The 25,022-nt window shown below is 38.5% G+C and overlaps 1 protein-coding gene across 2 annotated transcripts in view; it reads right to left on the bottom strand.

Annotated features, from left to right (window-relative positions):
* Window positions 1-25,022, bottom strand: part of dhx8 (DEAH (Asp-Glu-Ala-His) box polypeptide 8) — a 52,526-nt gene that overhangs the window by 16,181 nt on the left and 11,323 nt on the right. The window contains exons 6-21 of one of the 2 annotated variants that reach the window (XM_043675030.1): window positions 22,947-23,288; window positions 21,799-21,816; window positions 21,488-21,632; window positions 18,061-18,264; window positions 17,530-17,617; window positions 16,398-16,495; window positions 15,141-15,288; window positions 14,285-14,466; window positions 12,035-12,229; window positions 10,589-10,774; window positions 9,815-10,025; window positions 8,898-9,079; window positions 6,314-6,454; window positions 3,753-3,908; window positions 1,460-1,597; window positions 439-567 (exon numbers count right to left, since the gene is read on the bottom strand). In XM_043675030.1, the coding sequence (XP_043530965.1) occupies window positions 439-567; window positions 1,460-1,597; window positions 3,753-3,908; window positions 6,314-6,454; window positions 8,898-9,079; window positions 9,815-10,025; window positions 10,589-10,774; window positions 12,035-12,229; window positions 14,285-14,466; window positions 15,141-15,288; window positions 16,398-16,495; window positions 17,530-17,617; window positions 18,061-18,264; window positions 21,488-21,632; window positions 21,799-21,816; window positions 22,947-23,288 (2,563 nt within the window). The remainder of the gene's footprint in view (window positions 1-438; window positions 568-1,459; window positions 1,598-3,752; window positions 3,909-6,313; window positions 6,455-8,897; window positions 9,080-9,814; window positions 10,026-10,588; window positions 10,775-12,034; window positions 12,230-14,284; window positions 14,467-15,140; window positions 15,289-16,397; window positions 16,496-17,529; window positions 17,618-18,060; window positions 18,265-21,487; window positions 21,633-21,798; window positions 21,817-22,946; window positions 23,289-25,022) is intronic. The other variant, XM_043675031.1, reaches the window with a different exon arrangement.

Here is a 25,022-nt window from a genome sequence, read left to right as displayed (position 1 = left end):
AAAGGTAAATTAATAATTCAGATCTCTAATTAGTACTGTTTGATGAGGTATCTACAATGGCTAACCTGTCCTTTCCCTAAACAGATGCTGACAGAAGCTTTATGCATTGCCAACATGTAATTTTAACTTTCACATTTTCAATGTATAGGTCCATGCTTTGCTGGATCAACAAGAATTCTTCCATTTACTTTAAGACTTGTATTTTTGAAAAAAAAAAGAATGTTTGGTTCCTCAAGCACATTGTAGAAACCCAGGTATCTTACAATAAAGTCACTTATTTCTAAAACTTTTCCACTGGAAAATGACACAGTTTAAAGAAAAGTTACTGATAGAAATAGGTTCATGATCTAAATCCATTCACAATATTGACACATTAGTCATTCACAGGAGGTCATAAATTCAGCACTTTCCATAATCAATCCAGTTAAATGTGCTCACCTTTGGTCGGTAGAAAACATTCTGTACAGACAGCATGGACACAATTGTTAACATCTCTTCACTGCATCCAAGATGTACAGACATGATCAGCATTTTACAAAGCATGGGTTCCAGAGGAAACTCTGCCATCTAAGAAAAATGTGTAAAAAATTTAACAGTTTAATATCAAAGAGAATCAGAATTCAAATTCCAGCATCACTTGCCAATGTGAAAGATAGACAGGATATAGTACAGTCTCCAGTCACTTATTTTTGTTTAAGAAAAGCACTCAATTATCATTCTTTACACAGTACCAATCTAATTAACTTAACATACAATTCAAATCGAGCAACTTTGAGTTAGGAGTAGACTGGATCAAGCTCAGCAATGACTGATGTAGTACATATCCATGTCCATCGGACCAAAACTAGGTTTCAGACCCCGTGTGACAAAGTGAGTTATAGACAAAATACAGCAGGTTATAGATCCTTTTCCTGAAAGACTTAAGTATCCGATCAGGATGAGCTCAGAACTCAGCTCTGTCAATCAATCAAAATAAAATCAATAGAAAAACTTAAATCAACAGAAAATTTAATAAGCCTAATCACCTTGTCCAGCCAGCCAATTTGGCCATTGCAAAATTATGCAGACACATCTCATCCTGTTCTATGGAAGACAGTTTTATGATCACAACGACATCAGCAAGTATGGCAAGGTTAATAGCTGCATGACTGACCTATGCATAGAGTAATAAATGGACCTAAATGAGAAGTGAAGAGGCTGACTCCATTTACTTCCTGCTTAGTACTTAAGAGTACTGATATTGAAGTGAATAAACTTCAGCTATTAATATTCACTTAATCTGGTAAATTGGTAAAGTTTCTATGACAAAATAACCAATCTATGAAGTAAAACAATCTTGCCTGACTCCCGACTCATTTAATAAATCAGTAGTTATAAATGTGCAATCACATTGTCAAACTTGAAGGTGAAACATTATTTTAGTGTTTAGTGAACCAAAGATCTGCGAGGTTTGTCTTACCCTGCGCCCAAGTCTCGTCAGCAAACCTTCATCATCTAGTGCTCCCAGCGTGTACAACTGTTCCATGGCTGTGATTAGGGTTTCCATAGGAGGAGCATCCATAAAATCAAATGAAAGCAGGTCATTGATCCCCATAGCCTGAGACAAAGAAAAAGTACATGCATTATGAATGCTAGTCTGCAGTTTGTTAAAGCAAATAACCCAAAATATGATGCCTGCTTTTAGTCATGTCATGTCCTAATAGCAGACTCCTTCACACTTCGCTTCTGAACTGTAAAGAGTAATACGAATGCCACCACACACAATATTACAGTACCACTGTTGACCTGTGGTATGTACATTACAAAGTGACATGCTGCTAACTCCATAAAGAAAAATTAAATCACAAGATAGATTTTTAAAACTCAGAATCCTGATGCAGATGCCAGTTGGATCAGTTGGCTGGATGGTTTGTACAAGAATCAGATTAATGCCAATGGCTCAGGGTTCAATCTTGGTTCCTGCAGAGGTAGACTGAGGGCTATATCTTCATTCTGTCCATAATAATAAAATAATCCCATGATTTGGCAAACAATTCAGACGATCCGAGAATGCAGGAAGAAAAGTCCTGGCATTCAGTTGTGGACACTACAAAATCAAGAATGTTTGGGTCAGTTCACTATGCAGAATAGGACATCAGGCAGGGTAAGCAGATGCTTGCATCTAAATTCCTAAATTGTGCTCTCAACATACAAAACTCCAGATCTGATGTAGAAATCTACAAGATCTGTCATGTATATGTTTGACATCATAGACCTTTTGTGGGAAAAGTTTTCCTCCACAAAATCTTGGAATGATAAACACTCCTGTGCTGTAACTATATTGAGAGTGGACATCAATTATCTAACAACAGCAGCATTCAGACAACACCTTTAAATGTAGGAAGTACCCAAAAGCACTTTACAGAACAGGAGAAACAAAGAAAGACACACAAACTGAGCTTTAGGGTGGAAATTTGGAGAGATGACCAAATTGTTCAAATGGCCACAAAAGGATGGCTAACAACACAAAAGGAAACAGCAAGTTAATAGTAAATTGGAATTCAGCAATTAACCATTCAGACCCCAAAGATTAAATGCTAAATGGACTTCATTCATTTAGCAAGTGTTACAATTTTGAATAGATAAATATCAGAAGCACCTAGCTTTTGGCAAATCAACAAGACAATATTGAGTGAAGAGAGAGATTAATAATGCCAGTGTGGCCAGACAAGGTTTTACAGAAGTGATGTTTCAATCACTTTTTGGGAAACCTTTGCCTGACAGAATACTCTAAAATGACGCATGACTCAAAAACCCCACTTCAAATTCGGCTAAGCAAAATCGTTAATTTCAAAAGGCGTAAAATGAGCAAATCTGAGGAGTAACATATAACAGCAGCACATATACTGGTCTTAGAGGTGGCTATCTGGTGCATTCAATAACCTTTGCGACAGTGCCCGCTCAGAGATTATGTTTTATATGTGTTTTTTTAATTCAAGCACAAGTGAAACTAAACTGATCATTTTGGTCATTTTCATTGCCCTGGAGTACTGTACATCATTTTTATTGATTACGAATATTTTAAAGTCACAACTGCCCAAAACCACAAAAGAAACCAACAGCATTTTGGATTTTAGAATCAGTGGCATAAAATAAAAGAGCACAATTGATGCAAGGGCATGGTTATGCTAATGTTAGAACACAGTGCGACATTTTCAGAATATCATGACCAAAAAGGCATGAAATATACTGACACAGAGATATCAGGACTGAGAAACTGCAGATTTGGGACATTAAGACAACATTTACTGGAGTAGGTAAAGCTGTGAAGACACTTTGTAGAGGTTTTGAAAATTATAAAACGTTTTGGGAATAAGAGTTAAGACTCAGCAATAATGAGTAGTCAATTTAATGTTGTCAGTGAACAGGGTTGTCAAGATTTTAGTCAGAGTTATGAAACCCTGGTAAGAATGGTTACAGGTACAATAGTTGGGACAGAGATCTTTACTTTAAGTGGAAAAGTATTCCTTACAAAAAAAAAGATTGTGGGATTATGACTATGTTAGTGGGATTACTGCGGCAGAAAGCCAGCACAGTTAAGGAGGGCTAATGCTGTGATATACACTTCTATGATTTTATATTGTAACACTCAGGAATCAGTATTTTAAGGGAGTTGAGCTTTCCATTTTGTATCATCTCCCCACACTTGAACCTCATTACATTCAGAGTATTTAACAATGTGAAGATGTAACTGCAATCAATATTTAAGTTACCTTGAGTGACAGTACTGTACTAGCAAGATTAGTTCTTTGAATTTCAGGAACATTTGTGGTCAACATTTCGTCCCTGTAGGCACGTTCAGTGTAGAGTCGATAACATTTCCCAGGTCCCGTCCTTCCTGCACGACCAGCACGCTGCTTAGCTTGAGCCTATGGGCAAAAGATAGAATTGAAACTTTAAAAGAGGAAGTATCTAAAATTAAACATTAAGATGGCAATACTTAGCACAAGGTGAAAGCATTACAATTTAAGATATTTTTGCTCCTTTCCCCGCTACCCTTCCCAAGTCATGAACGATTATCAGTTTTGAGCATTAATTATTAAAATCAAAATTGAGAGGGTGGGATGATGGCACAGTGGTTAGCACTGCTGCCTCACAGTACCAGGGTTCTGGGTTACATTCCAGTCTTTGGTGACCATGTGTGTGGAGTTTACACATTCCCCCCGTGTCTGCCTGGGTTTCTGCTGGGTGCTCCAGTTTCCTCCCACAGTCCAAAGATGTACAGGTTAGGTGGGTCGGCCATGGTAAATTGCCCTGTAGTGTCCAGGGATAGGCAGGCTAGGTGGGTTATTTATGGTAAATGTGAGGTTATGGAGAATCTGGGTGGCAATCTCTACGGAGGATCTGCACTGTAGGGATTCTATGCTTCTGACTCGCCTTATGATTGATGCAAACATGAATAACAAAGCAAAATGTAAAAGAACATTTAATGGAAAGAAAAAGTTATTCAGCCTAAAGTTCATCCCTCTGGTATCTTTTAAGAAAGCATCCAACTGGGATTTGGAATGCCACTAATGTGATCCCATGGTGATGCCAGATGAAGTGTAGCAAGGATAGAATGGAGTTCAATTAAAATATCCCTGTGATCAAACAACTTCAATCAATGTTCACACAGAATAATTGTTATTTGGGATTTATTCCAAACAGCGACTGATATAAGAAGAATACATCACAGCAAAGAATCACTAACAGGAGAGGACAAAAGGGAACAGACTGGGAAAAAGATAAAAAAGCTATAAGACTGGTGGAATAAACACTGGCTTTTTAAATCTGGGTTACAATACACAGATGGCAGAGTTGAAACTTTATTGCTGGAACAGCACAGCAGGTCAGGCAGCATCCAGGGAACAGGAGATTCGACGTTTCGGGCACAGGCCCTTCTTCAGGAATGAGCAGAGAGTGTTCAGCAGGAGAAGATAAAAGGTAGGGAGGAGGGACTTGGAGGAGGGGCGTTGGAAATGTGATAGGTGGAAAGAGGTCAAGGTGAGGGTGATAGGTCGGAGTAGGATGGAGGCGGAGAGGACAAGAAGAAGACTGCAGGACAGGAAGGCGGTGCCGGGCGGGAGGGACTCGGCTGAGACAAGGTGGGGGGAGGGGGGATGAAGAAACTGGTGAAGTCCAAGTTCATCCCCTGTGGTTGGAGGGCTCCCAGTCGGAAGATAAGACGCTCCTCCTCCGACCGTCGCGTTGTTGTGGTTTGGCGGTGGATGAGTCCAATGACCTACATATCCTCGGTGGAGTGGGAGGGGGAGATGAAATGCTGTGCTACAGGGTGGTTGGGTTGGTTCGTCCGGGTGGCCCAGAGGTGCTCTCTGAATCGCTCCGCAAGTAGGCGGCCTGTCTCCCCAATATAGAGGAGGCCACACCGGCTGCAGCGGATGCAGTAGATGATGTGGGTGGAGGTGCAGGGGAATCCGTGGCGGATATGGAAGTTTCCTTTGGGGCCTTGGAGAGAAGTGAGGGGGGAGGTATGGGCGCAAGTGTTGCACCTCCTGCGGGCGCAAGGGAAGGTGCCGGGAGTGGAGATGCGGTGGAGGGCACCGTCGACCACGTCGGGGGGGAAATTGCGGTCCTTGAAGAAGGAGGCCATCTGTGTTGTACGTATTTTGAACTAGTCCTCCTGGGAGCAGATGCGGCGGAGACGAAGGAATTGAGAGAATGGGATGGCGTTTTTACAGGGGGCAGGATGGGAGGAGGTGTAGTCCAGGTAGCTGTGGGAGTCGGTAGGTTTGTAGTAGATGTCCGTGTTGATTCGGTCGCCTGAGATAGAAACAGAAATGTCTAGGAAGGGGAGGGAGGAGTCCGAGACTGTCCAGGTGAATTTGAGGTCGGGGTGGAAGGTGGGTGGAAGGTGTTAGTGTAGTGGATGAACTGTTCAACCTCCTCGTGGGAGAGTCCATGGAGAGGGCTAAATGACATCTAATCTATGCCAGCTAATCCAATGCATGATACTGGTTTTGTTTATAGAATACAATAAATTACATGCACAGTACCTCAAATTCAGAGTCCTTTGGATGGACATCGTGTTAGATTTTGGATATCTTTGGTTCATTCAGTTCAAGCACACCTGGCACAGAGGACAGAGCATCGCACAAAGCCGCAAAGGCCAGTAACTAGTCTGAAGCCATTCTGTGAAAATGCAGGGTCGAGCCAAATTATTCGGGTGAATTGTATGTTTAAAATTGTACTCAAAACTGATGCAAAAAGCATCCAGTTTTTGGACAGCCAGATTTGAGGTACTCTATCTATATCCTTGAAACATTTTAAAAATTACCTGTGAAATTGGAGTCACCACGAGCTGGTCAATACCCGTCTTTGAGTTATAGACTTTCTGCTTAACAAACCCAGGATCCACAACATAGTAGATGCCATCAATAGTCAGTGATGTTTCAGCAATATTGGTAGCAATTACAACCTACACATTTTAAAAAAAGTTACAGTTGAAAAAAGTTTAGTCAAGCACATTGAATGAATGCATTAGGGCTGTCTTATGGCTCAATGGTAGTGTCCCTATCCCTAGACTGAGGGGTCTGCCTCAGTCCCAATCAAGTCCCACCTGTTCCATACGTGCATAATAACATCTATACATTGGCTGGTTAGAAAAAAATTTTAAAATTTGAACAAATGCATTTAAAAAGCCAGATAGATAGAGCCACACAATAATCTACTTTTTGTCCCATTGTAATCCCCTATTGTCACTATTTCTTGAAGGCTCCTAAATGGCAGGAAAGCCTCTCACAGCACTGCACGCTCAAAAGGTAAACTACGCAGACACTGAGAAGGTAGCAGAGGAGAATTAGCCAGAGATGGAGCTGGGGGTAGTGGCTGTTGATGGTATTATTGACAAGAGGATTTTAAGAAAAATTGTGAAAGCAGAAAGGGAAGTGGTAAGGAGGAGGGAATTAAGGGAATAGCAGTTGTAGACAATATCAGGCACATATAGTGGAGTAAAGGGATGGGGTAAAAAGGTGCCCCAGCAAGTAGCACGTGACAGAGACCAAGTCTTGAGATGAAGAAATGGACCAAAGTTCTAGTAATTCTGCTTGATAGCAAACTGAATAAACGTTCGCTGAGTAATTGCACTCCTGAATAATGTAGACCAGGAAAACCCATTTCATACGTGCAGAGTTAGCTTTAGTCATCTGAAATGATGATAGGAGGAATGCGTGGATTGGACGTGAAAAAAATAGAAATAGCTGGAATTGGTCTGATTACTATTCACCCACTACTGGAAAGTCTGATGATCGTGAAAGATCTGGCTGCAAGGATCTAGTCTGTCAATGCTCACTGTTTAGACTCATTCAAACAACAGACATAACAGAAAGATATTTGCTTGCTTTTGGTTAAACAAAACTAACAAATCAATACATTAATAATTAGAGAAAACTCTATTGGGCGGTGGGAGTGAGGAAAGAGAGGATAAATGATGCAGAAGACAACCTCAGCTCAGTGGTAACACGCTTGTCTCAGAAGGCTGTGGATCCCAGCACCACAACTAAGACTTGAACACCTATCAAAGCTGACACTTCAATAGTGCAGAACATCCTTAGTTCCCTCATGTAGGCAGTACCTGACCTTGTATGTCCAAAAATACCCACATGCTGAAATTTCTTGTCAAAGTTACTGGTTAGTGGTTAGGAACTCTGATTTACACTCCTTTCTATTCCCCAACCCTTACTGGAGATATTGCTTGCTTTTACTTATCTCCCATGCGGTGATAGTTCTAACAAACCTTTCCACAAACACTTTTTAATCCTATGATGCATTGCTTTCAGTTATTTTGTAATTTATGCAGTAACAAGTTACGGTCAGTACTGTACTCGTTTACCAACAATGAATGGTATGCTTGTTAGGAAGTCAGTAAATAAAGCGATGACTTAGAAAAACTTTAATTTGTATTTCTCTTGCTATCCTTAGAGTAGTTCAAATGCTTAATGTCACTGCTTTAATATAAGCAAAGTTAAAAATCATACAACACCAGGTTATACCCCAAAAGGTTAATTGGAAGTACAAGCTTTTGGAGTGCTGCTCCTGATGAAGGGACTATAACCTGGTGTTGTGTGATTTTTAACTTTGTCCACCTCAGTCCAACACCGGCTCCTCCATATAATAATTTAAGCAGTTGTGGCAGTCATTTTATGCCCGACAAAGTGGTGATTGATCAAATATTCTGTTTACGTTGTGCTGCTTGAGAGATAAGCTTTGACGAGAACACTGGGAGGACATAAATAGTTCGGCACTCAAGGTATTATTTTACAAATGAAATGGCAAACCAAGGTTCTAATTTCTCAGTGAGTGTACAAGATATCATAACATAATTCCACGTGCAAGGGAATTTCAATCCCCATCCAACCCACAGCTCACCACACCCTCCTAGTCTCAGATCCTTTGAACAAAATAACGAAGGGCAATTAATACCTGTGAAATTGTAACCCCTGCTTACTATATACTCAATCTTAAATACATTAATAAATATCAAAGGAACTCTATTGACAAATAGCTACATGAGCCTTATATTATTAAAAATACTCAGTAGTCTGTTTAAATACAGCTATCAATAAAATTAGGAAGGGATTTTTTTTAAAAAAGAGTAATCAATACTAGTTATATCAAGCAAGAAACCTACTGAAGCAAGAGACCTACTGAGGTTCCACATAGACAAGATTTCTTTACAGGAGAATGCAAAGTGTTAAAAACAAGATAGTGGCCAATGAATTAGCACATTTTTACTGAAGGAACCACCACAAATTCAGATCACTTTGTTTTAGTTCTAGTTTAAAATAGATTTGTAATGCTACCAAAAGACATTAAATCAAACAAGATTTCCTGTCAGTAAAGTAGTGAGCCTGCAGTTTTACCTTTCTGCTACCAGGAGGGGCTGGATCAAAAATTCTGGTTTGCATCTCACTTGGCAAAGCAGAATACACAGGCAGAATAATCAATTCTGGCACATCTGGGCCCATGGATTTCATTCGTTCGTACAGAATCTCACACGCAGTATCGATTTCTTCCTGACCAGTTAGGAAAACCAGAATGTCACCTAAAATCAAAAAGAAATCTAAGTTTTAAAACCGCATTGAAATTTTTATAGGTGCTGAAAGTCTAAATCTTGGAAGAAAAAAATGGTTTACAAACCACAGGATAAAAGAATTAAGTTCCAATATTAAAAATATAAAGAAGTGAGACATTAAAAGGGAGGAATCAAAATTTCACACATGTAAAAATTACTTTCAGTGTTGGGAATATTGTTTGGAAATAATAATCAAGACTAGTCACACTGTTAATAATTCTCTAATGCTTGAAAAGAAGTCCTACATTTGTCTGGAGTGCTTCATAAGTACTTATACATCAAGTAAACCAATATCCTACCCTTCTATGTTTCTGAATGGCGCATCTCCCAGTGAGATCCTGGCACAGCGACATTTTTGTACCAGAAGAGCAACTCAGACAGCAAATTCCTGATTTATCTGCTTTATTGCAGACGTTGCTGTGAGTTGCTGTCTAAACTGCTCTGTATAAAAACTGAGTGCCTGATATCATCATTGTTAATTTTACCATTAAATCTGAGCAAATATCAAGTAGTTTTGTCCTTGAGATTACAAATAAGTAAATTTAATCAAGGTATTTGCACCATGAAGCCTTTATTCAAAGTACCGGAAGACTAATGACAAGGCAGATCGGAAACACTTATTGTAGAAGAAATAAAATTCTCTTATGGGAATGAGAAGTCTAAAGTATGATAAGTCAGTCATTTGAGTACTGCAATGAGAAATACCTGGCGGTTCTGTTAAATGAATCTGCATCACTGTAATTAAACTAGCATCCAGATAGTCAGTTTCAGGTTCTTTCGTATAAAGCACTTCCACTGGGTATGTTCGGCCAGGAATCGTGAAGATAGGTGCCTCATAAAAATACTGAGAGAATTTAACTGCATCCAGTGTGGCTGATGTTACAATCAATTTCATATCAGGACGTTTTTTAACAGTCTATAAAGAAAAAAGTAAGCAGAATGAGTTAGGATGGTGAAAATCTTTCTACATGACACAAACTAAATAAATATATTTAACAGATAGCACAATTTATTACATTATACAGGTACAGGAGCCAACTCTGCTAACGATGAAAAAACATCAAAACATTTATTTTTACAATACAAGTTAGTGACCCAATGTGTATTTTTTAGTAATACAAAGATGGATTGAGAATATGCTGAGCTATTAAATCCTTCTACACTAGAAATAGACAAGTGACTGAATTCAAAGCTGAAATCTAATCAAGGCTGGGAGGAGGATCATAAAATCAAACTTCATTCTCAGAATTTAAAATGTCATCTGAATCGCTTGATTAGATTAGTTAATAAGTCACTTCTGCTTGTTATTGTTCTATATGTCATACTCTAAATACCGTCCTTCGTATCCCGTATTCAGAGTAAAATACCATATGCTGGCAAATAGATTCAACATGCAGACGGTTCAATTTGAGTTTTTTTAAATATGCCATGTTCAACATTTTAGTGTCACTGCAACAGAGAAAAAAATTCAGAGCTTACCTTTTTCAGAAGTCCAAACAGAACATCAGTGTGGATAGTCCTCTCATGGGCCTCATCCAACATGATGATTGCATACGGAGACAGGTCAGGATCTATGAGGCACTCTCTGAGCAACATACCATCAGTCATATACTTTATCACAGTCTCTGGACTGGTGCAATCCTCAAATCGAATGGTGTAACCAACCTACAAAATGCAATGAAAAGAGTGAAAAAGATGGCTCTTTGACAATTCTAGTGTCCAACCTGCTGCTATCACCATTAGCCCTTTCACAGAGTTTAAAGTTAATAAAACACACCACACTCAAACACACAAATTGAAGAACAAAACAGTAAATGATTGGATTGTAAATGGTTGTAAGGAAAAAATCTTTCAGCAACTTGACCTATGCAGTTAATGCAGCACACTGTTCGCAAACTCAACAATGTCACAATTTTATAAATTGCTTTGTGTTGGGAAGATGGCGAACTATTTGGGAAAATGTATGACAATAGGTAATATTGTATTGTCAACTGAACTTCCTCATTTTGCTATAACTTTACAAAGTACTGTAAATTAATGGCACTGGACATAATAATTACTCTGGGATGTTATCATAGGAGAGGTTTTTAATAGTTTAGTCTTTGTGAGCTATGCACATCATCGACCAGCAGGGGCTGTTGTATTTATTACATTCCCATGGATTTATACAAACCTTAAGCTATAGATACTGAAACAGTCTAATTTATAGTGTATCATCCAATGACTTAACAATGCTAATGAACTGAGACATCCCCAATTTCCAGGCCATCCCCAAGTTCAAACCTAGAGAGACCAGCTATTGAGAAAAAAGACAATTTATTTGGGTATCATGGGCTGGGTTTTCCAGAGCACACTCCAGTTATTGAGAGAAGATTTCAAAAGTGAATTTGAATTTTATTCAAGAAAAAAGCAATAAAGTCCATGATTGGATAGACTGCACATAGCTTCTAGAGGTAAGATAAAGTTTTGTGGCTCAGTGAGGCCATGGAGGAGCTATCAATGGAATAGTTCAACATGTCGATAATCAGTTTACTAATCCTTCCACACTTCCTCATTATTCCCCAAAAGGGAAAAACTGGAAAGTTATGACACATTGGTTATTATTAATGTTTTGAGAAAAATCTGTTAAGTCTTGAATAAATAGTGTTATACAGATCTTAAATATAAATTAAGTGCTGTTACTTAACCTTGCAAAATAAATCTGTCAGCATGAACAGTACTATGTGAAAACTTTTAAAATGGCTCAAAAATGTGCACACTAGCATTAACACAAAAAGAATGTACATGAATGATATTTCACCACTAAATTACATTCATTTTCAGCAACTCATTGTTGAAACAGCATCAAGATGAGAGCAATGAGTCAATCATCAAAACATTTCTACTATGTAAAATTACAATAGGGTAGGCAGTATTCTAGCTTACCTCTTGACCCAAACAGCATCCATACTCTTCTGACACTCTCTTAGCAACTGACATTGCAGCTACACGTCTTGGTTGCGTGCACCCAATTTTTCCCCGGGTTGTATACCCCGCTTCAGCCAAGTATTGGGTGATTTGTGTAGTTTTACCAGAACCAGTTTCCCCAATGACAATCAGGACTTGGTTGTCATGGACAGCCTAAAGACAGGAAATCATTTCATTACTGAAAAATAATTTTCAAAATGGAAGGAACTTGATGCTTTTGTTCAACTTGATACCATTTTTGAAAATCATTCAGTAGAGCCAAAACATATAATCTTAAAAAAAAGTGGAACACTGCAAGAAGTTGGGTTGCGTAATACGCCCGTAGGCAATTTATTTGGTATATAACCCCGGTTTACTACTGAATAAGTACATCTGAAATAGACAATGCTTAAAATGAGAATACTGACTTCAAAGAGAAAGTTACTATCTACAGCACTAATAGTCTATGGTATCTGTTGCAAGGATTGAAGCAGTTCCAATGAAAGGTCATTGGCCTGAAATGTTCACTATGTTTATTTCTGTCTGACCTGCTAAGTACTTTCAGTGCTTTCTGTTTTTATCATAAGAACTTAATCCAATAGTTTTAAAATCGTATCAGAAACTAGTATAATCATCACCACCCTCTACCTCCAAGTCATACTAAATATGTAACTGATTGATACATCTTGATGTAGAAGTATTCTTAAAACATCTCAAGATAAAAGTGACTCAACAGTCTAAGTGATGCCCTTTTCTTTCAAATATTTAAATCGAGTTTCCCTTTTGGCAACAGTAAGAAAATCAAGATCTTTTAAACTTAGATTCCAAGATATTAAGTTTATAAAACACTAAGAATTTGAATAGTTCAGGAGTTCTACTTCACAACTGAAACATTTTCAGAACAGAAGTTTTGCAGGTGTTTCTTAATGAAAACGTCAGGTTCCACAATAAATTTGATCCATATCCTCATAAGATACTTTCTGATCAAAGCCCCAATACTCTGTGCCATATTTGAACAAAGGAATATTAACTAGTGTCGAAACTGCACATTTCCAACTTGTTCTCAATATCAAGTACTAAATATGTCAAAAGCCATTATCCTAGTAACATTATCTGCTGTGGCTCAAATCAAAAAGCACTATCAGATTAATGCTGCTTTATCCTGTGCCTTAAGCCCATACTGTTACATAGACAGAAGTAGCACTCTAGACTTTTGCAGACTGTGGGTGTCTACACATACTATGTACCAGAGGCTGCTTGCCCCTCTTTATGTATTATCATGCTTCAATTCATTAATTTTCATCTGTGCATAGTCAGTTATCAATTACAGCTATCAAATATAATGGCTACGATCTCCTTCTTCACAAGCTCATTCTAGTGTCTTCCCTCTTATTGAGGTCACTTTCATCTGATCAGTTATATCATTATAATTTACATGATCTCAATATTCCACAAATGCTACAAGACAGTGAATACAATGTTCTAGGCTGCCAGGTCCTACAACGTACTGATATAATTTAAAGTAGCTTTATGTCAGTGCAGACTCAATGGGTTGAAGGGCCTCTCCTATACTGTATGAATCTATAATTAACATAAGGCAACAAGATAATACCAATTACAAGTTCATAACCAAGATAATTCACATAGCACTCCCTAGGATCAGGAGATGATATTTACACTCTCAGTTCTGCCAAACAGCAGGATGCATAGATTATTAGCAACAGGATGTTGCCTGTACACTCAAACAAGCAACCGCATCCAGACTGTATTTAAATACTTCAAAAACAAGGAGTGAGATAGAAAGAGAAAAACACAGACAGAGCAATTGTTAAAATAGACTAAGTTGACAAAATCAAATTGATCCAACTCAAATATACTGATATTTCTGCCTTCAACTGTCAATATCTAGCTGTCATATCATTTCAACTCTGCTAGAGATTACTATCCTTTAAACAAAAGGTGATATATATTTTAATGGATTTAATAGACAGTACTGCTCACTGTTAATCAAAGCTAAACATGATGCAAGGTAGAGAGGAGATATGACATTACATGATAATCACAGTCTGCTATTATAGCAGCTGTGGAATGGTTTACATAGAGAATTTTCTAGGTAATGCCTGTAATCAATTATAAACGTTACAAAATGTAATGAAATGGAAAAATAAATCTTCAGACTATCAAAAAGGTTAGTACATTGATGTATTAATTTAATGCAATTTCTCATACCTGTACCAGCTGCTCTTTAAGTCTATAGATGGGCAGGCTCTCTCTCTGCTCAAGAATAGACATTTGGGTTTTACGACCATAAGATGCCTTGTTTCCACCAAACGCATGCTTCTTCCATTCAGGTATGTCTTGGGGCATCATTCCTATTCCCCTCATGTTTGCTGCAATCTGTCGGCCATCAACTAGAAAAGAAAGCCACATGGTTTTGGACTGCATCTTTTTGGTGCTTTCTGCAATTGATGCAATAAACATGAACATGTATTACTCTCGGTAATACTTGATTTGAAGTTGGGGGGAGGGGAGATAAAAGATAATTGTGACAATTCTGTTTACATAAAAGAACAGAATTCAGACTAATGAGCTGGAACTCACCTCAGTTTGAGGGCTTTAGTGGTCTAATGTGTAAATAGCACAGCTTGTTCCTACTTGGGCCACTGCACAAAACTGCTATTAGTTAGAGAAAACTGATCACCTTATTTGAAAATAAAGTCACTGATGTGATAAGCATGGTTTTTAGGTAACGGTAAAGGATGATCAGATCTTAAACACATTATTAGGATCAAGCATTAGAGCTTTGCTGTGTCTCTCACTGCCACATCAGATCATGTTTAAGGTTGACTGGTTGCCAAAACAGAAAAAGCACTGAAAAGCAAGACGTTCACAGAAAAAAAAAGTGAAAGCAAGAAAAAAATACTTTTAATAATTCATATAATTATCAACTTTAAATCAGAAAGGCATTAAAATATTACATTACCAGTTGCTGAAAAACACAATCAGCAGAAACAAACTATTTATAATCAATACCTTTCCTTTTCCATCCTCAGCACAAAGAAAATACTTTATGCCATTAACATACCATCAGGTAGTGGATCAACCCAGTGTTTATTCAGTCCCATCGGGATCGAGTCCATTTCTGCCTCCCGCTGTGCTTGCTTCATCTCCCGCCTTTCTTTAGCCAAAGCGCTTTGCATCATGGCAGCCTGGGATAGTGAGCCATCAGGATTCTAAAATCAAGCATAAACCAATATACTAAAAGTTTGAGAGAATGTTTTGAAAGCACAGTACCAAATAATTAGGTATCAAAACTTTTTTTATAGAATCGTAGAATCCATACAATGTGGAAACAGGCCCTTCGGCCCAACAAGTCCATAGTGACCCTCTGAAAAGTAACCCACCCAGAACATGTCCCCTACCCTATTAGTCTACATTTACCCTGACTAATGCACCTAACTGACACATCCCTGAACACTATGGACAATTTAGCATGGTCAATTCACCGAACCTGCACATCTTTGGACTATGGGAGGAAACCGGAGCACCCAGAGGAAACCTACACAGACACTGGGAGAATGTGCAAACTCCACGCAGAAGCTGGAGTTGAAACCAGGTCCCTAGTGCTGTGAGGCAGTAATGCTAACCACTGAGCCACCATGCCACCCCCTTTAAAATCTTTTAAAAGGTTATAATTAGATCAATAGCTAAGCCAGCATCTGTGTTTCAGGAAGCAACAATGGTCTCACTCTCTGACCATCTCACTAAATTTTGTTATAAAATAATCATTTGGTAGACCAATCAAAGTCAATCTACCTGGTTTAACATTTAACTATTGCTTTCTTGCTTTAACTTTAAAATTGGCAGTTAACTGTCAATCAGCATTAACGGGTGCAATCTCCATCGCTACATTTCTACCAATCACGATCTATTTGCCAACCAATCAGCAGCCTCCTTTCATGCAGTTAAAATGTGGATTTTTTGGGGGTATTCTTGCAAATTAATGAATGCAAGCTGAAAAGTTTGACAAGATGCTTTTTTTTCAGCAATACTCAAGGTTTTGATATAATGCACGTCTTCAAGATTCCAAGGAGCTCAATTTTTCAGGTTCCATTACACATTTCACGACAAGCAAACAAGATGTTGCCTTTAGCAAATAATCACAATGAGTAATGTACGAAGATAAACTGTGGATTAATTTTTAATTTTGTAAATTAACATTCCCATTAAAAGTAGCAAACACACCTCAAGTAGAATGCAAATACAAAGTATAACTAACAAATTCAGCAGAGAAAGAAGCCAAAGCAGCAGGCATTCTGGATTTATTAACTGCTTCCCATACCTTTACTATTTTAACAGGACTCATGTCCATGCTCTGCTTTGTATGTCCCCTGAGGAACGGAGGCTCTTCTTCCACTAGCTCAATTTCAAGGTCTTCATCTGCAGGATAGTTGACAAAATCAATCAATATAAATCTATGTAAAATATTGCCAAATTTTCCACATTTGATTTTTAACTGCTAAACTTTATATATTCTCTGTCCTGAAACAATCCACAATAGTGCAACATATAAAAAAAGCCAGAAGTTTTTTTCTAATTCAACAAGTGCTTAGTCTCTGGATAGCACAGATAGAGAAGATGGTTCATTTGCAGCTTTCAAAGTGGAATTGGTAAGTTTCTGAAGAGGAAAACAAATGCGAGCTATGGTGAAAAGACCGGAACATGGGACTGAGTTGGTCTTATGTAAGAACTACTTATATATGAAACAGTAAAAAAACCACAGCTTTTTTCCTACAAAGTCAATGTAACATCTTACTGACATTGGAATCAAGCATGTAAATCACTTTCTCCTTTCATATGTTTCATCATCTACTTTTACACAGTACAATGGAGACGTATGACAACCCAACAAACTATTCTATATGAGTCAAATGGATCTGTTTTGGCATATTTTAATGTAATACAGACAGCTTCAAGCATATTGAAGTGTACAGTACCATTGAACAACTTAAAAATGATTTTTTTCTCCAAAGAACTTAAAGTAAAGCAAAAAAACATTTATGGCAGTTTTCACACTAACGAAAAATTATCATAAGCAACAGATATTTATCTTGAAGATGCTAAAACATCCCAAGACTATTCACAGAAAAATTATCAAACAAAATCTGACACGGAGCATCAGGAGATATCAGACAGGTTGAATATTGGAATAGGTTTATTTGAAACATTTTATAGAAGAGAGATAAAGAGAAAGAAAGGATCAGCCAAGAATTCCAGAGCTTAGGGGCTGGCAGCCTTAGATACAGCCTAGAGTGTGGTGCTGGAAAAGCACAGTAGGTCAGGCAGCCACCAGTGGAGAAACGGTATATACGTTAGCACAAAGTAAGCAAATACACAAACGTGATTTAGATGTCAGCATTTTTTTTTCATGAAAGGTGTTATTATAAACACAAAAGGCAAGAGATGGGCCATACCTTCTTCATCATCAACTTTCGGAAGGATGCCTGTTTCTTCATCAAAGTCAGGATACTCCTCTTTTGAGATAACATTTGCTGCAATCATCTGAAATTTTAATCATACATACATAAAACAGGTAATTCTGATTTCTTTTTAAATGTTCTTAAATATAACCAATTAATTAATCCTAATGCATGCAATGAATCAGTGCCACCTAGTGGCAGAAAGAAATCACTACTACAGGAATTTCACTTTTGTTACTATAACATAATCTTTGAAATACCATCCAAGTATTAGGTTTGGAAAATTATATTAATAAATCTTCAGCTCACATTATGCTTAACACTGACAGTTGAGAGACAGAATAAAGAACATTGGAGATATGGGAGACAAACAAAATATACAAATCAGTCAGCAACCGAGCAGCGATAGGACAGAACAACGCTTCTGAAACAGTTCAATCTGGAACAGCAACTGACATGTTTTGTGCTGTGCTACATTTTCAGTTTATACTTTGATCTGTTATTCTGTATAAACTGCCCCCGCACCTGTTTGATCTCCCACTTCTCAGGATCAGAGATTTTTGTGAGACGTTTGCGTTCAAGCACATCATCTTCAATCTCAGGGGTGTTCACCAGTGACAGATTACTTGGTCTATCAGGATTCCTCATGGTAGTTTCCTCGTTAGTTTCCCCACCAACATTGCGGCGCCGGTTTGGGTTTAGATCCTCTCCAGTGTCTTGATCTACATCCTAATGAGAAAGAATCAGAGGAGGACCATTTTAATTCAGAGCTTACCACACGGTAACTGACTCCAAGCTTAGAACACAAAGCTTTACTACATCTTTCAGTCTGAGACATTTACTCAATTTGGATCACAAGGTTTAAATTTCACTTTTAACAACTGCATAGGAATATGCAAACCAGGAGCACAAGGAGCCACATTCCCATCTACCCCATAACTTTTGATCCCCATCTAACAGATATCTACCTAGGCTAGCTGAAAAATGACACTGCCTCCACTGTGTTTTAAGGAACAGAGTTCCAATGTCACAAAACCCTCAGGGAAAAAAAAATCTTGGTCTTGAAAGGGTGACCCCTATTTTTAAATCATTGCCCTCTAGTTCTGGACTTACCCAGAAGACTAAACATCCTTTCTACATCCACCTTGTCAAGACTAGTCAGGATCTTACACACTTTAATCAAGTCACCCTCACTCTTAAGCTCCAGCTGAATCAAGTCAAGGCTGTCCGACCTAGCCTCATGTGAGGTTCCCACTTGTTTCAAGATTACCACTATCATCCAGGTGCCAAAGAAAAATCAGGCAATGTGCCTTAATGACTATGTCCAGTGACTCTGACATCCTTCAAAATGAAGAACCTTGATAAATTTGTAACAACACACAACAAGTATGACCTTCGCAGACCATTAAGACAGCCAAGGACCAGTACCGATCCAAACTAGAGACCCAGACAGACAACCGGCGACTATGGCAAGGACTGAATGACACCGCAGGTTCTAAACAGAGACAGTGCAAGATAGTAGACAATTACTTATCCTTCCCTGATCGTCTCAGCGTCTTCTATGCTCATCTTGAGCAGACTTTCGGCGGAGAGGTAACACCTTTTCCGACATGTCCTGACAGACCTATCCCAACAGTCACTGCATCAGAGGTCAGATCAGTTTTAATTTGTGTGAATACAAGGAAAGCAATGGGACCAGACAGAATACCAGGTCGTGCACTCAGAGCACGTGCAGATCAACTGGCAGAGGTCTTCCTGAATATCTTCAACTTCTTCGTGCAGCAAGGCCACTGTCCCTGCCTGTTTCAAGAGGGCTAACATCATCCCTGTGCCTAAGAAGGATCATGCATCATGTCTCAATGACTACCACCCAGTAGCACTAACTTCGGTGGTCACGAAGTGCTTTGAAAGGCTGGTCATGGCATTAATCAACTCCAGCGTCCCCACTACTCTTGACCTACTCCAATTTGCCTATCGGACCAATAGATCCACGTCAGATGCTATGTCACTTACCCTTCACTCTTCCCTAGAATATCTTGACACCAAGAACACCTACATTAGAATCCTACTCATTGACTACAGTTTAGTCTTCAACACTATTATCCCCTCAAGACTGATTACTAAACTTAGTGATCGCGGATGAAGCCCCACTCTCTGCAACTGGATCGTCAGTTTCCTGACCCACGGGCCACAATCAGTGAAGACTGGGGACAATATTTCATCCTCACTAACACTAAATACTGGAGCCCCCCAGGGATGCATACTCAGCTCTCTACTGTACTCAGTCTACACCCATGACTGCATCACCAAATAACAGACTAATGCCATTTACAAGTTCACTGATGATACCACCATAGTCAGTCAAATCTCCGATGGCGACGAAACAGATCACAGATGGGAGGTGGAAGACCTAGAAAAATAGTGCACTGAGAACAACCTAGCTCTCAATGCCAGCAAAACCAAGGAACCCATTATTGACTTTCAGCGCGATGTTCCTCATGCCCCCCTACACATTAACAGCAGAGGTGGAACGAGTGGAGAATGTCAAGCTCCTGGGAGTGGTCATCCACAACAAGCTTTCTTGGACTCGTCATGTGGACACACTGGTTACAAAGGTCCAACGACGTCTCTTCTTCCTCAGGCAGCTGAGGAAATTTGGCATGACGGTGAATACCCTTGCCAATTTTTATAGGTGCACCATCGAGAGCACTCTGTCTATATGTATCAATACCTCGTATGGCAATTTACCATTCAAATCGGAGACAGTTACAGAGAGTGGTGAACTCGGCCCGGACAATCACAAAGGCTAACCTCCCATCTATAGAATCCATCTACCAGGCCCACTGTCTAAGAATGCTGGCAGCCTTTCCTTAAGATCCATCCCACCCTGGCAATATTTTTCTACAACCACTACCATCGGGGAGAAGGGACAGAAGCCTGAACACATGCACCAGCCAGTTTCACAATGGTTTCTACCCTACTGTTGTTAGAATACTGAATACAAACTCTTAACATTTGTCTGTAACTGTGCTTTTGTTTTCGCCACTGTTTACCGATTATTTACTATCTATGCTGCTTAACTCTGTGATCTGCCTGTATTGCTCACAAGACAAAGCTTTTCACTGTGCCTCGGTACACGTGACAATAAATTCAATTCCAGCCTCCCAGTTTGCTTTGATGCACTACAACTTGCCTACTGTCACAATATTTCCAATGCAAATGCCATTTCTCTGGCCCTACACTCATCTCTGGAACATCTGAATAACAAGGACACCTATGTTAGACTGCTACTTATTGACTTTTATTCCATCTTCAACATCATAATTCTAATCAAACTCATCTCCAAACTCTAAGACCCAGGACTCTTCCTCCCCCTCTTCAACTGGTAATTCAGCTCATCCACAATGACTCTTATCAATTTCTATAGATGCACCATAGAAAGCATCTTACCTGGATGCATCACAGCTTGGTATGGCAACTGCTCTGCCCAAGACCAAATAAAATTATAAAAGGTTGTGAACATAGCTCAGTCTATCATGAAAACCAGCCTTCCTTCTGTTGACTGCGTACACTTCCCGATGCCTCAGAAAAGCAGCCACCATAATCAAAGGCCCCTCCCAACGGGCAAAAGATACAAAAGAAAACACATACTAACGGATTCAAAGAACATCTTCTTCCCTGCAGTTATCAGATTTTTGAAAAGACCTTGTATTAGAATTGATCTTTCTCTGCACCTTCTCTGTAACCGTAACAGTATATTCTGCATTCTGTTCTATTACCCTGATGTACTTATGCAAGGTACGATTTGTCTGGTTAGCACGCAAAACAATACTTTTCACTGTATCTCAGTACATGTGACAATAATAAATCAAATCAAATCGTACGAAAACTTGCTCATTCCAGTATCAACTGCAATCCAAAATTAAATACAAGTTCACACTATGTATAATACCTTCATGCTCAAGCTTGTTTTGGATCCAGTAAATGATAGCACCTTGATCTTAACTCTTTGACCTTTGCTAACAACATCAGCAACATTGGCTACACGTCCCTCTCGCCTGAGCTCAGAGATGTGTACCAAACCCTCCCATCGTTTTCTGTAAAAGAGAGGCATGAAAAGAAAAAGCATTGGTAAATGGACTGTGAAAACATACACACACACAATTCCATTTATGCATGAATGAAGCATTTTGAAATAGAAATGGAAAATCTATGTTAAATCTTTTTTAAGTCAGTTACGTTTAAACGATTTCGGAGACACACCTGGGAAATGGTTGATATCTGAAACATCCAAGAAAAACACAACAGAGATAAAAAAATCAATAAGTAGGTTTTTGCTTTGCAGTTAAATATTTACATAAGACTTAACTCATATTTAGAGACTATATATATGTCAGCTCTATTGAAAGATTCTGTAAAATTCTAAAATCTAGTTTCAAGACACCATTCCCTGGGAATGATTACAATCTCTGTTTTAATAAAGGACAAGGAAGATGTACAGCACTTTCACAAATCTGGGCTGTACCTCTGGCTTCCTGTGGCAAGTGTCTACTGCAGACCACTCCCCCAAACTATGACTAAAATATTGTCATCACTCAAACGTCTAAGCAAATTGCCCAGTCACAAGGTAATGACATCCATTCTAAAACCATGCTGATTTAGAACTGGAGTAATCAAACACTTCTGAAACAAAGTTGACTTTACAGAGACTATTTCTATGATCTTATTAATTTTCTATCATATCTACGTAATCCCAACTGAAAGTGCTTGCAAAACCCAGCAGGTTTGGCAGGCTCTGTGGAGACAGAAACATAGAGTTAACGTTTCAAGTGCAATGTTTCTCTTACACTCTTTAGAAGAAATTATATTAGTCACAAGTACTAACATGATTTCTCTCTTCACAGATGCTGCCAGACCTGCTGAGTTTCTCCAGCCTTTTGTTGCAGATCTTCACCATCCCTAATTCTTTACCTTCACCCATTTAACCTGAACTGTTTTTGCACTTATTAAAAAAAAATTATTTATGACCTAAGTGGACTTTCAGATAGGGGCATCTTGATTTTGAAATGCAAAATTAAGCTTTTAATTTTTTCAGCACAGCCAATATCTCCAAAGCTCCAGCAGAATATTTGATATATCAATTGTACATTACATGAGGTAGGAAAATCATGCCACCAGATACCAAGTGACTTGTACAAGTTAGGTACAAAAAACTTGGAACTAAAGCACTTAGGATTTGGAAAATTTGCTCAAATGCAGGCAATGAGAAAAGCAAGTCTGAGAACTGGCTTGATAACACAATGTTATTTTTTGAAGTTTATTCATTAATGCATTTCTGAACCTGTGGATTTATTCAGATTGCCCCATTATTTCCTACATTGTGCAGTTTTTTTCTTTGTGCTTTACTGTACCTTAAACCTTCCAGCTGTACAAAGCATCCAAACTGCATAATACTGGTGACCTTGCCATTATAGATCTCGCCCACAGATGGTTCTTCTGGTGGAGGCCTGTCTACGTGTCTATCTTTTCTCTTCTCACAGTTCTTCTCATTTGCTCTGACTCGATCCTTGTGGTCCCTGTTAGGGCTAAGGCTCCTGCTTCTGGATCGTCTGCTGGATTTACTTTTGTTTCGATCTCTGGAGTGCGATCTGGACCTTGACCTGCGATGTCGTTTCCGGTCCCGGTCTCGGTCTCTGTCTCTGTCTCTGCTGCGACTACGACTCCTTCTCTTCCTTTTCCCCTTTTCGTTAGAGCTTTAGGGAAAAAAAATGAACAATTTGTTTTTATAAATGACGTGGATCAAATAAATCATCATAATGTTAAGATGACACCTCACTGTCACGAAAGATACAGGGGAGACACATCTGAAAAAAATATGAACTCTCCAATTTCAGTATCCTGAAAGATTGCAGCTGATTTGTGTTCACTCCCAGCAACTACAAATCAGTTAGTTTAATCTCAGTGATAAAAAAGGCTTTTAGAAATGACAATACAGGACAGAATTAATTGTCAATTTGACAAACACAGGTTAATTAAGGAAAACCTGCATGGAATAGTTAAGGGCAAATCAAGTATATGTCATTCTGCTATAACACGCATTTTGTTAACGCAAATTTGCTGCAACGTGATTCACAAATTGGAGAGATTGTTTCTAAATCGCGAACCTTTAAAGCATGTACTAGTTATAACGTGATTCTGGTTCCATTAGTTTAAATGCTGCTATTACACGATTTTCTTAGATTCTCTTTGCAAGAGAATGGAACTACTGCATTACAGCAGAACCAGCTGTATAGCTAATTTGCTGCAGTATTTTTACAATGTGACAGAGCATTGATAAGGCACACCATTGACTTTCAAAAGATATCTGATATAGTGCTGCATAACAGACTAAAATGACAGCAGGTATGAGACCAACAGAAAAGGAAAGAGATCTGTGTAGGTTACTAGACTGGTCATTAACACCACTGATTCAGTATTCACAGGTGATTAAATAAATAAATATAATGTTAGGATGTAGAACTAACGATGAAGCACAATTGAAAGGAAATATGTCAAAATAATATCTGACCCTGCTGAGATGACTTGGAGTACTCTGGTGAAAGATCATTAACCTGAAACATTAATTCGGCTTCTCTCTTCAAGTGGCTGATCTGGCTGAGTATTTGAAAATCCACTTTTGTTTCAGTAGATCAGGATGCGTCCAAATTACAAGAAAGGCATAGTCCAAAACCATAGAGTAAGAATAAGATATTAATAATAATTTCTGAATTTAGAGAGCTGAGTTATGAAGCAAGGTTGGCTAAATAACTTCACTTTTTGGAAGAATGCAGAAGAGAAACAAAAGGATAAATGCCTTAAAATTTTCTCAATGTGAAGAATTTCAATCCAATATAATTTTTCTGTCAAGCACAGGATTCTGCTAATGTTGAAGAAGCCCACAGAAAGTAAGGAGTTTAGATGCCATTCTTTTTAAAGCAAAGATTGATCAGAGGCAGCCTTGCATAAAGAATTGGTTGAATTTTGGTTAGGAAAGGTATAAAGATATGGAATTCCAGATTATGGCAAAGAAGCTGATGAAAAGTTTGAAAAGAACAGGTGCACAAGTCAATGTCCTTCAGGTGAAAATATTTTACTCACATTAAAGTTCAATGATCAGAATACATGGTCAGAAGAATGACATTTATGGGCAACAGTCAGCAACCTATTTATAATTTACATAAATATACCACAGTGACCAATTTCAAATCCAGGAAAGTGGAAAAAAGTTTCAAGATATTGACTTTCATCTGAACAACTGCTAAGGGTATAGGTTTTAATTAAGTACATTTTGTAACAGCTTGAGATAGTTTCATTTTAATTTAGTATTCACGAGGCACTACCTGTTTAATAACTAAGACATTATTAAACAAAATGGTTCCTGGGTTCACCAATGAAACAGTGACTACATTCAAAGTAATTAACTGCATATGTAGCACTTTTCAATGATT

Source organism: Chiloscyllium plagiosum, chromosome 33, assembly GCF_004010195.1.
Source record: "Chiloscyllium plagiosum isolate BGI_BamShark_2017 chromosome 33, ASM401019v2, whole genome shotgun sequence".
Taxonomy (NCBI): Eukaryota; Metazoa; Chordata; class Chondrichthyes; order Orectolobiformes; family Hemiscylliidae; genus Chiloscyllium; species Chiloscyllium plagiosum.
Note: the sequence above shows the minus strand (reverse complement) of the source record. Positions and strands in the feature narration are given on the sequence as shown.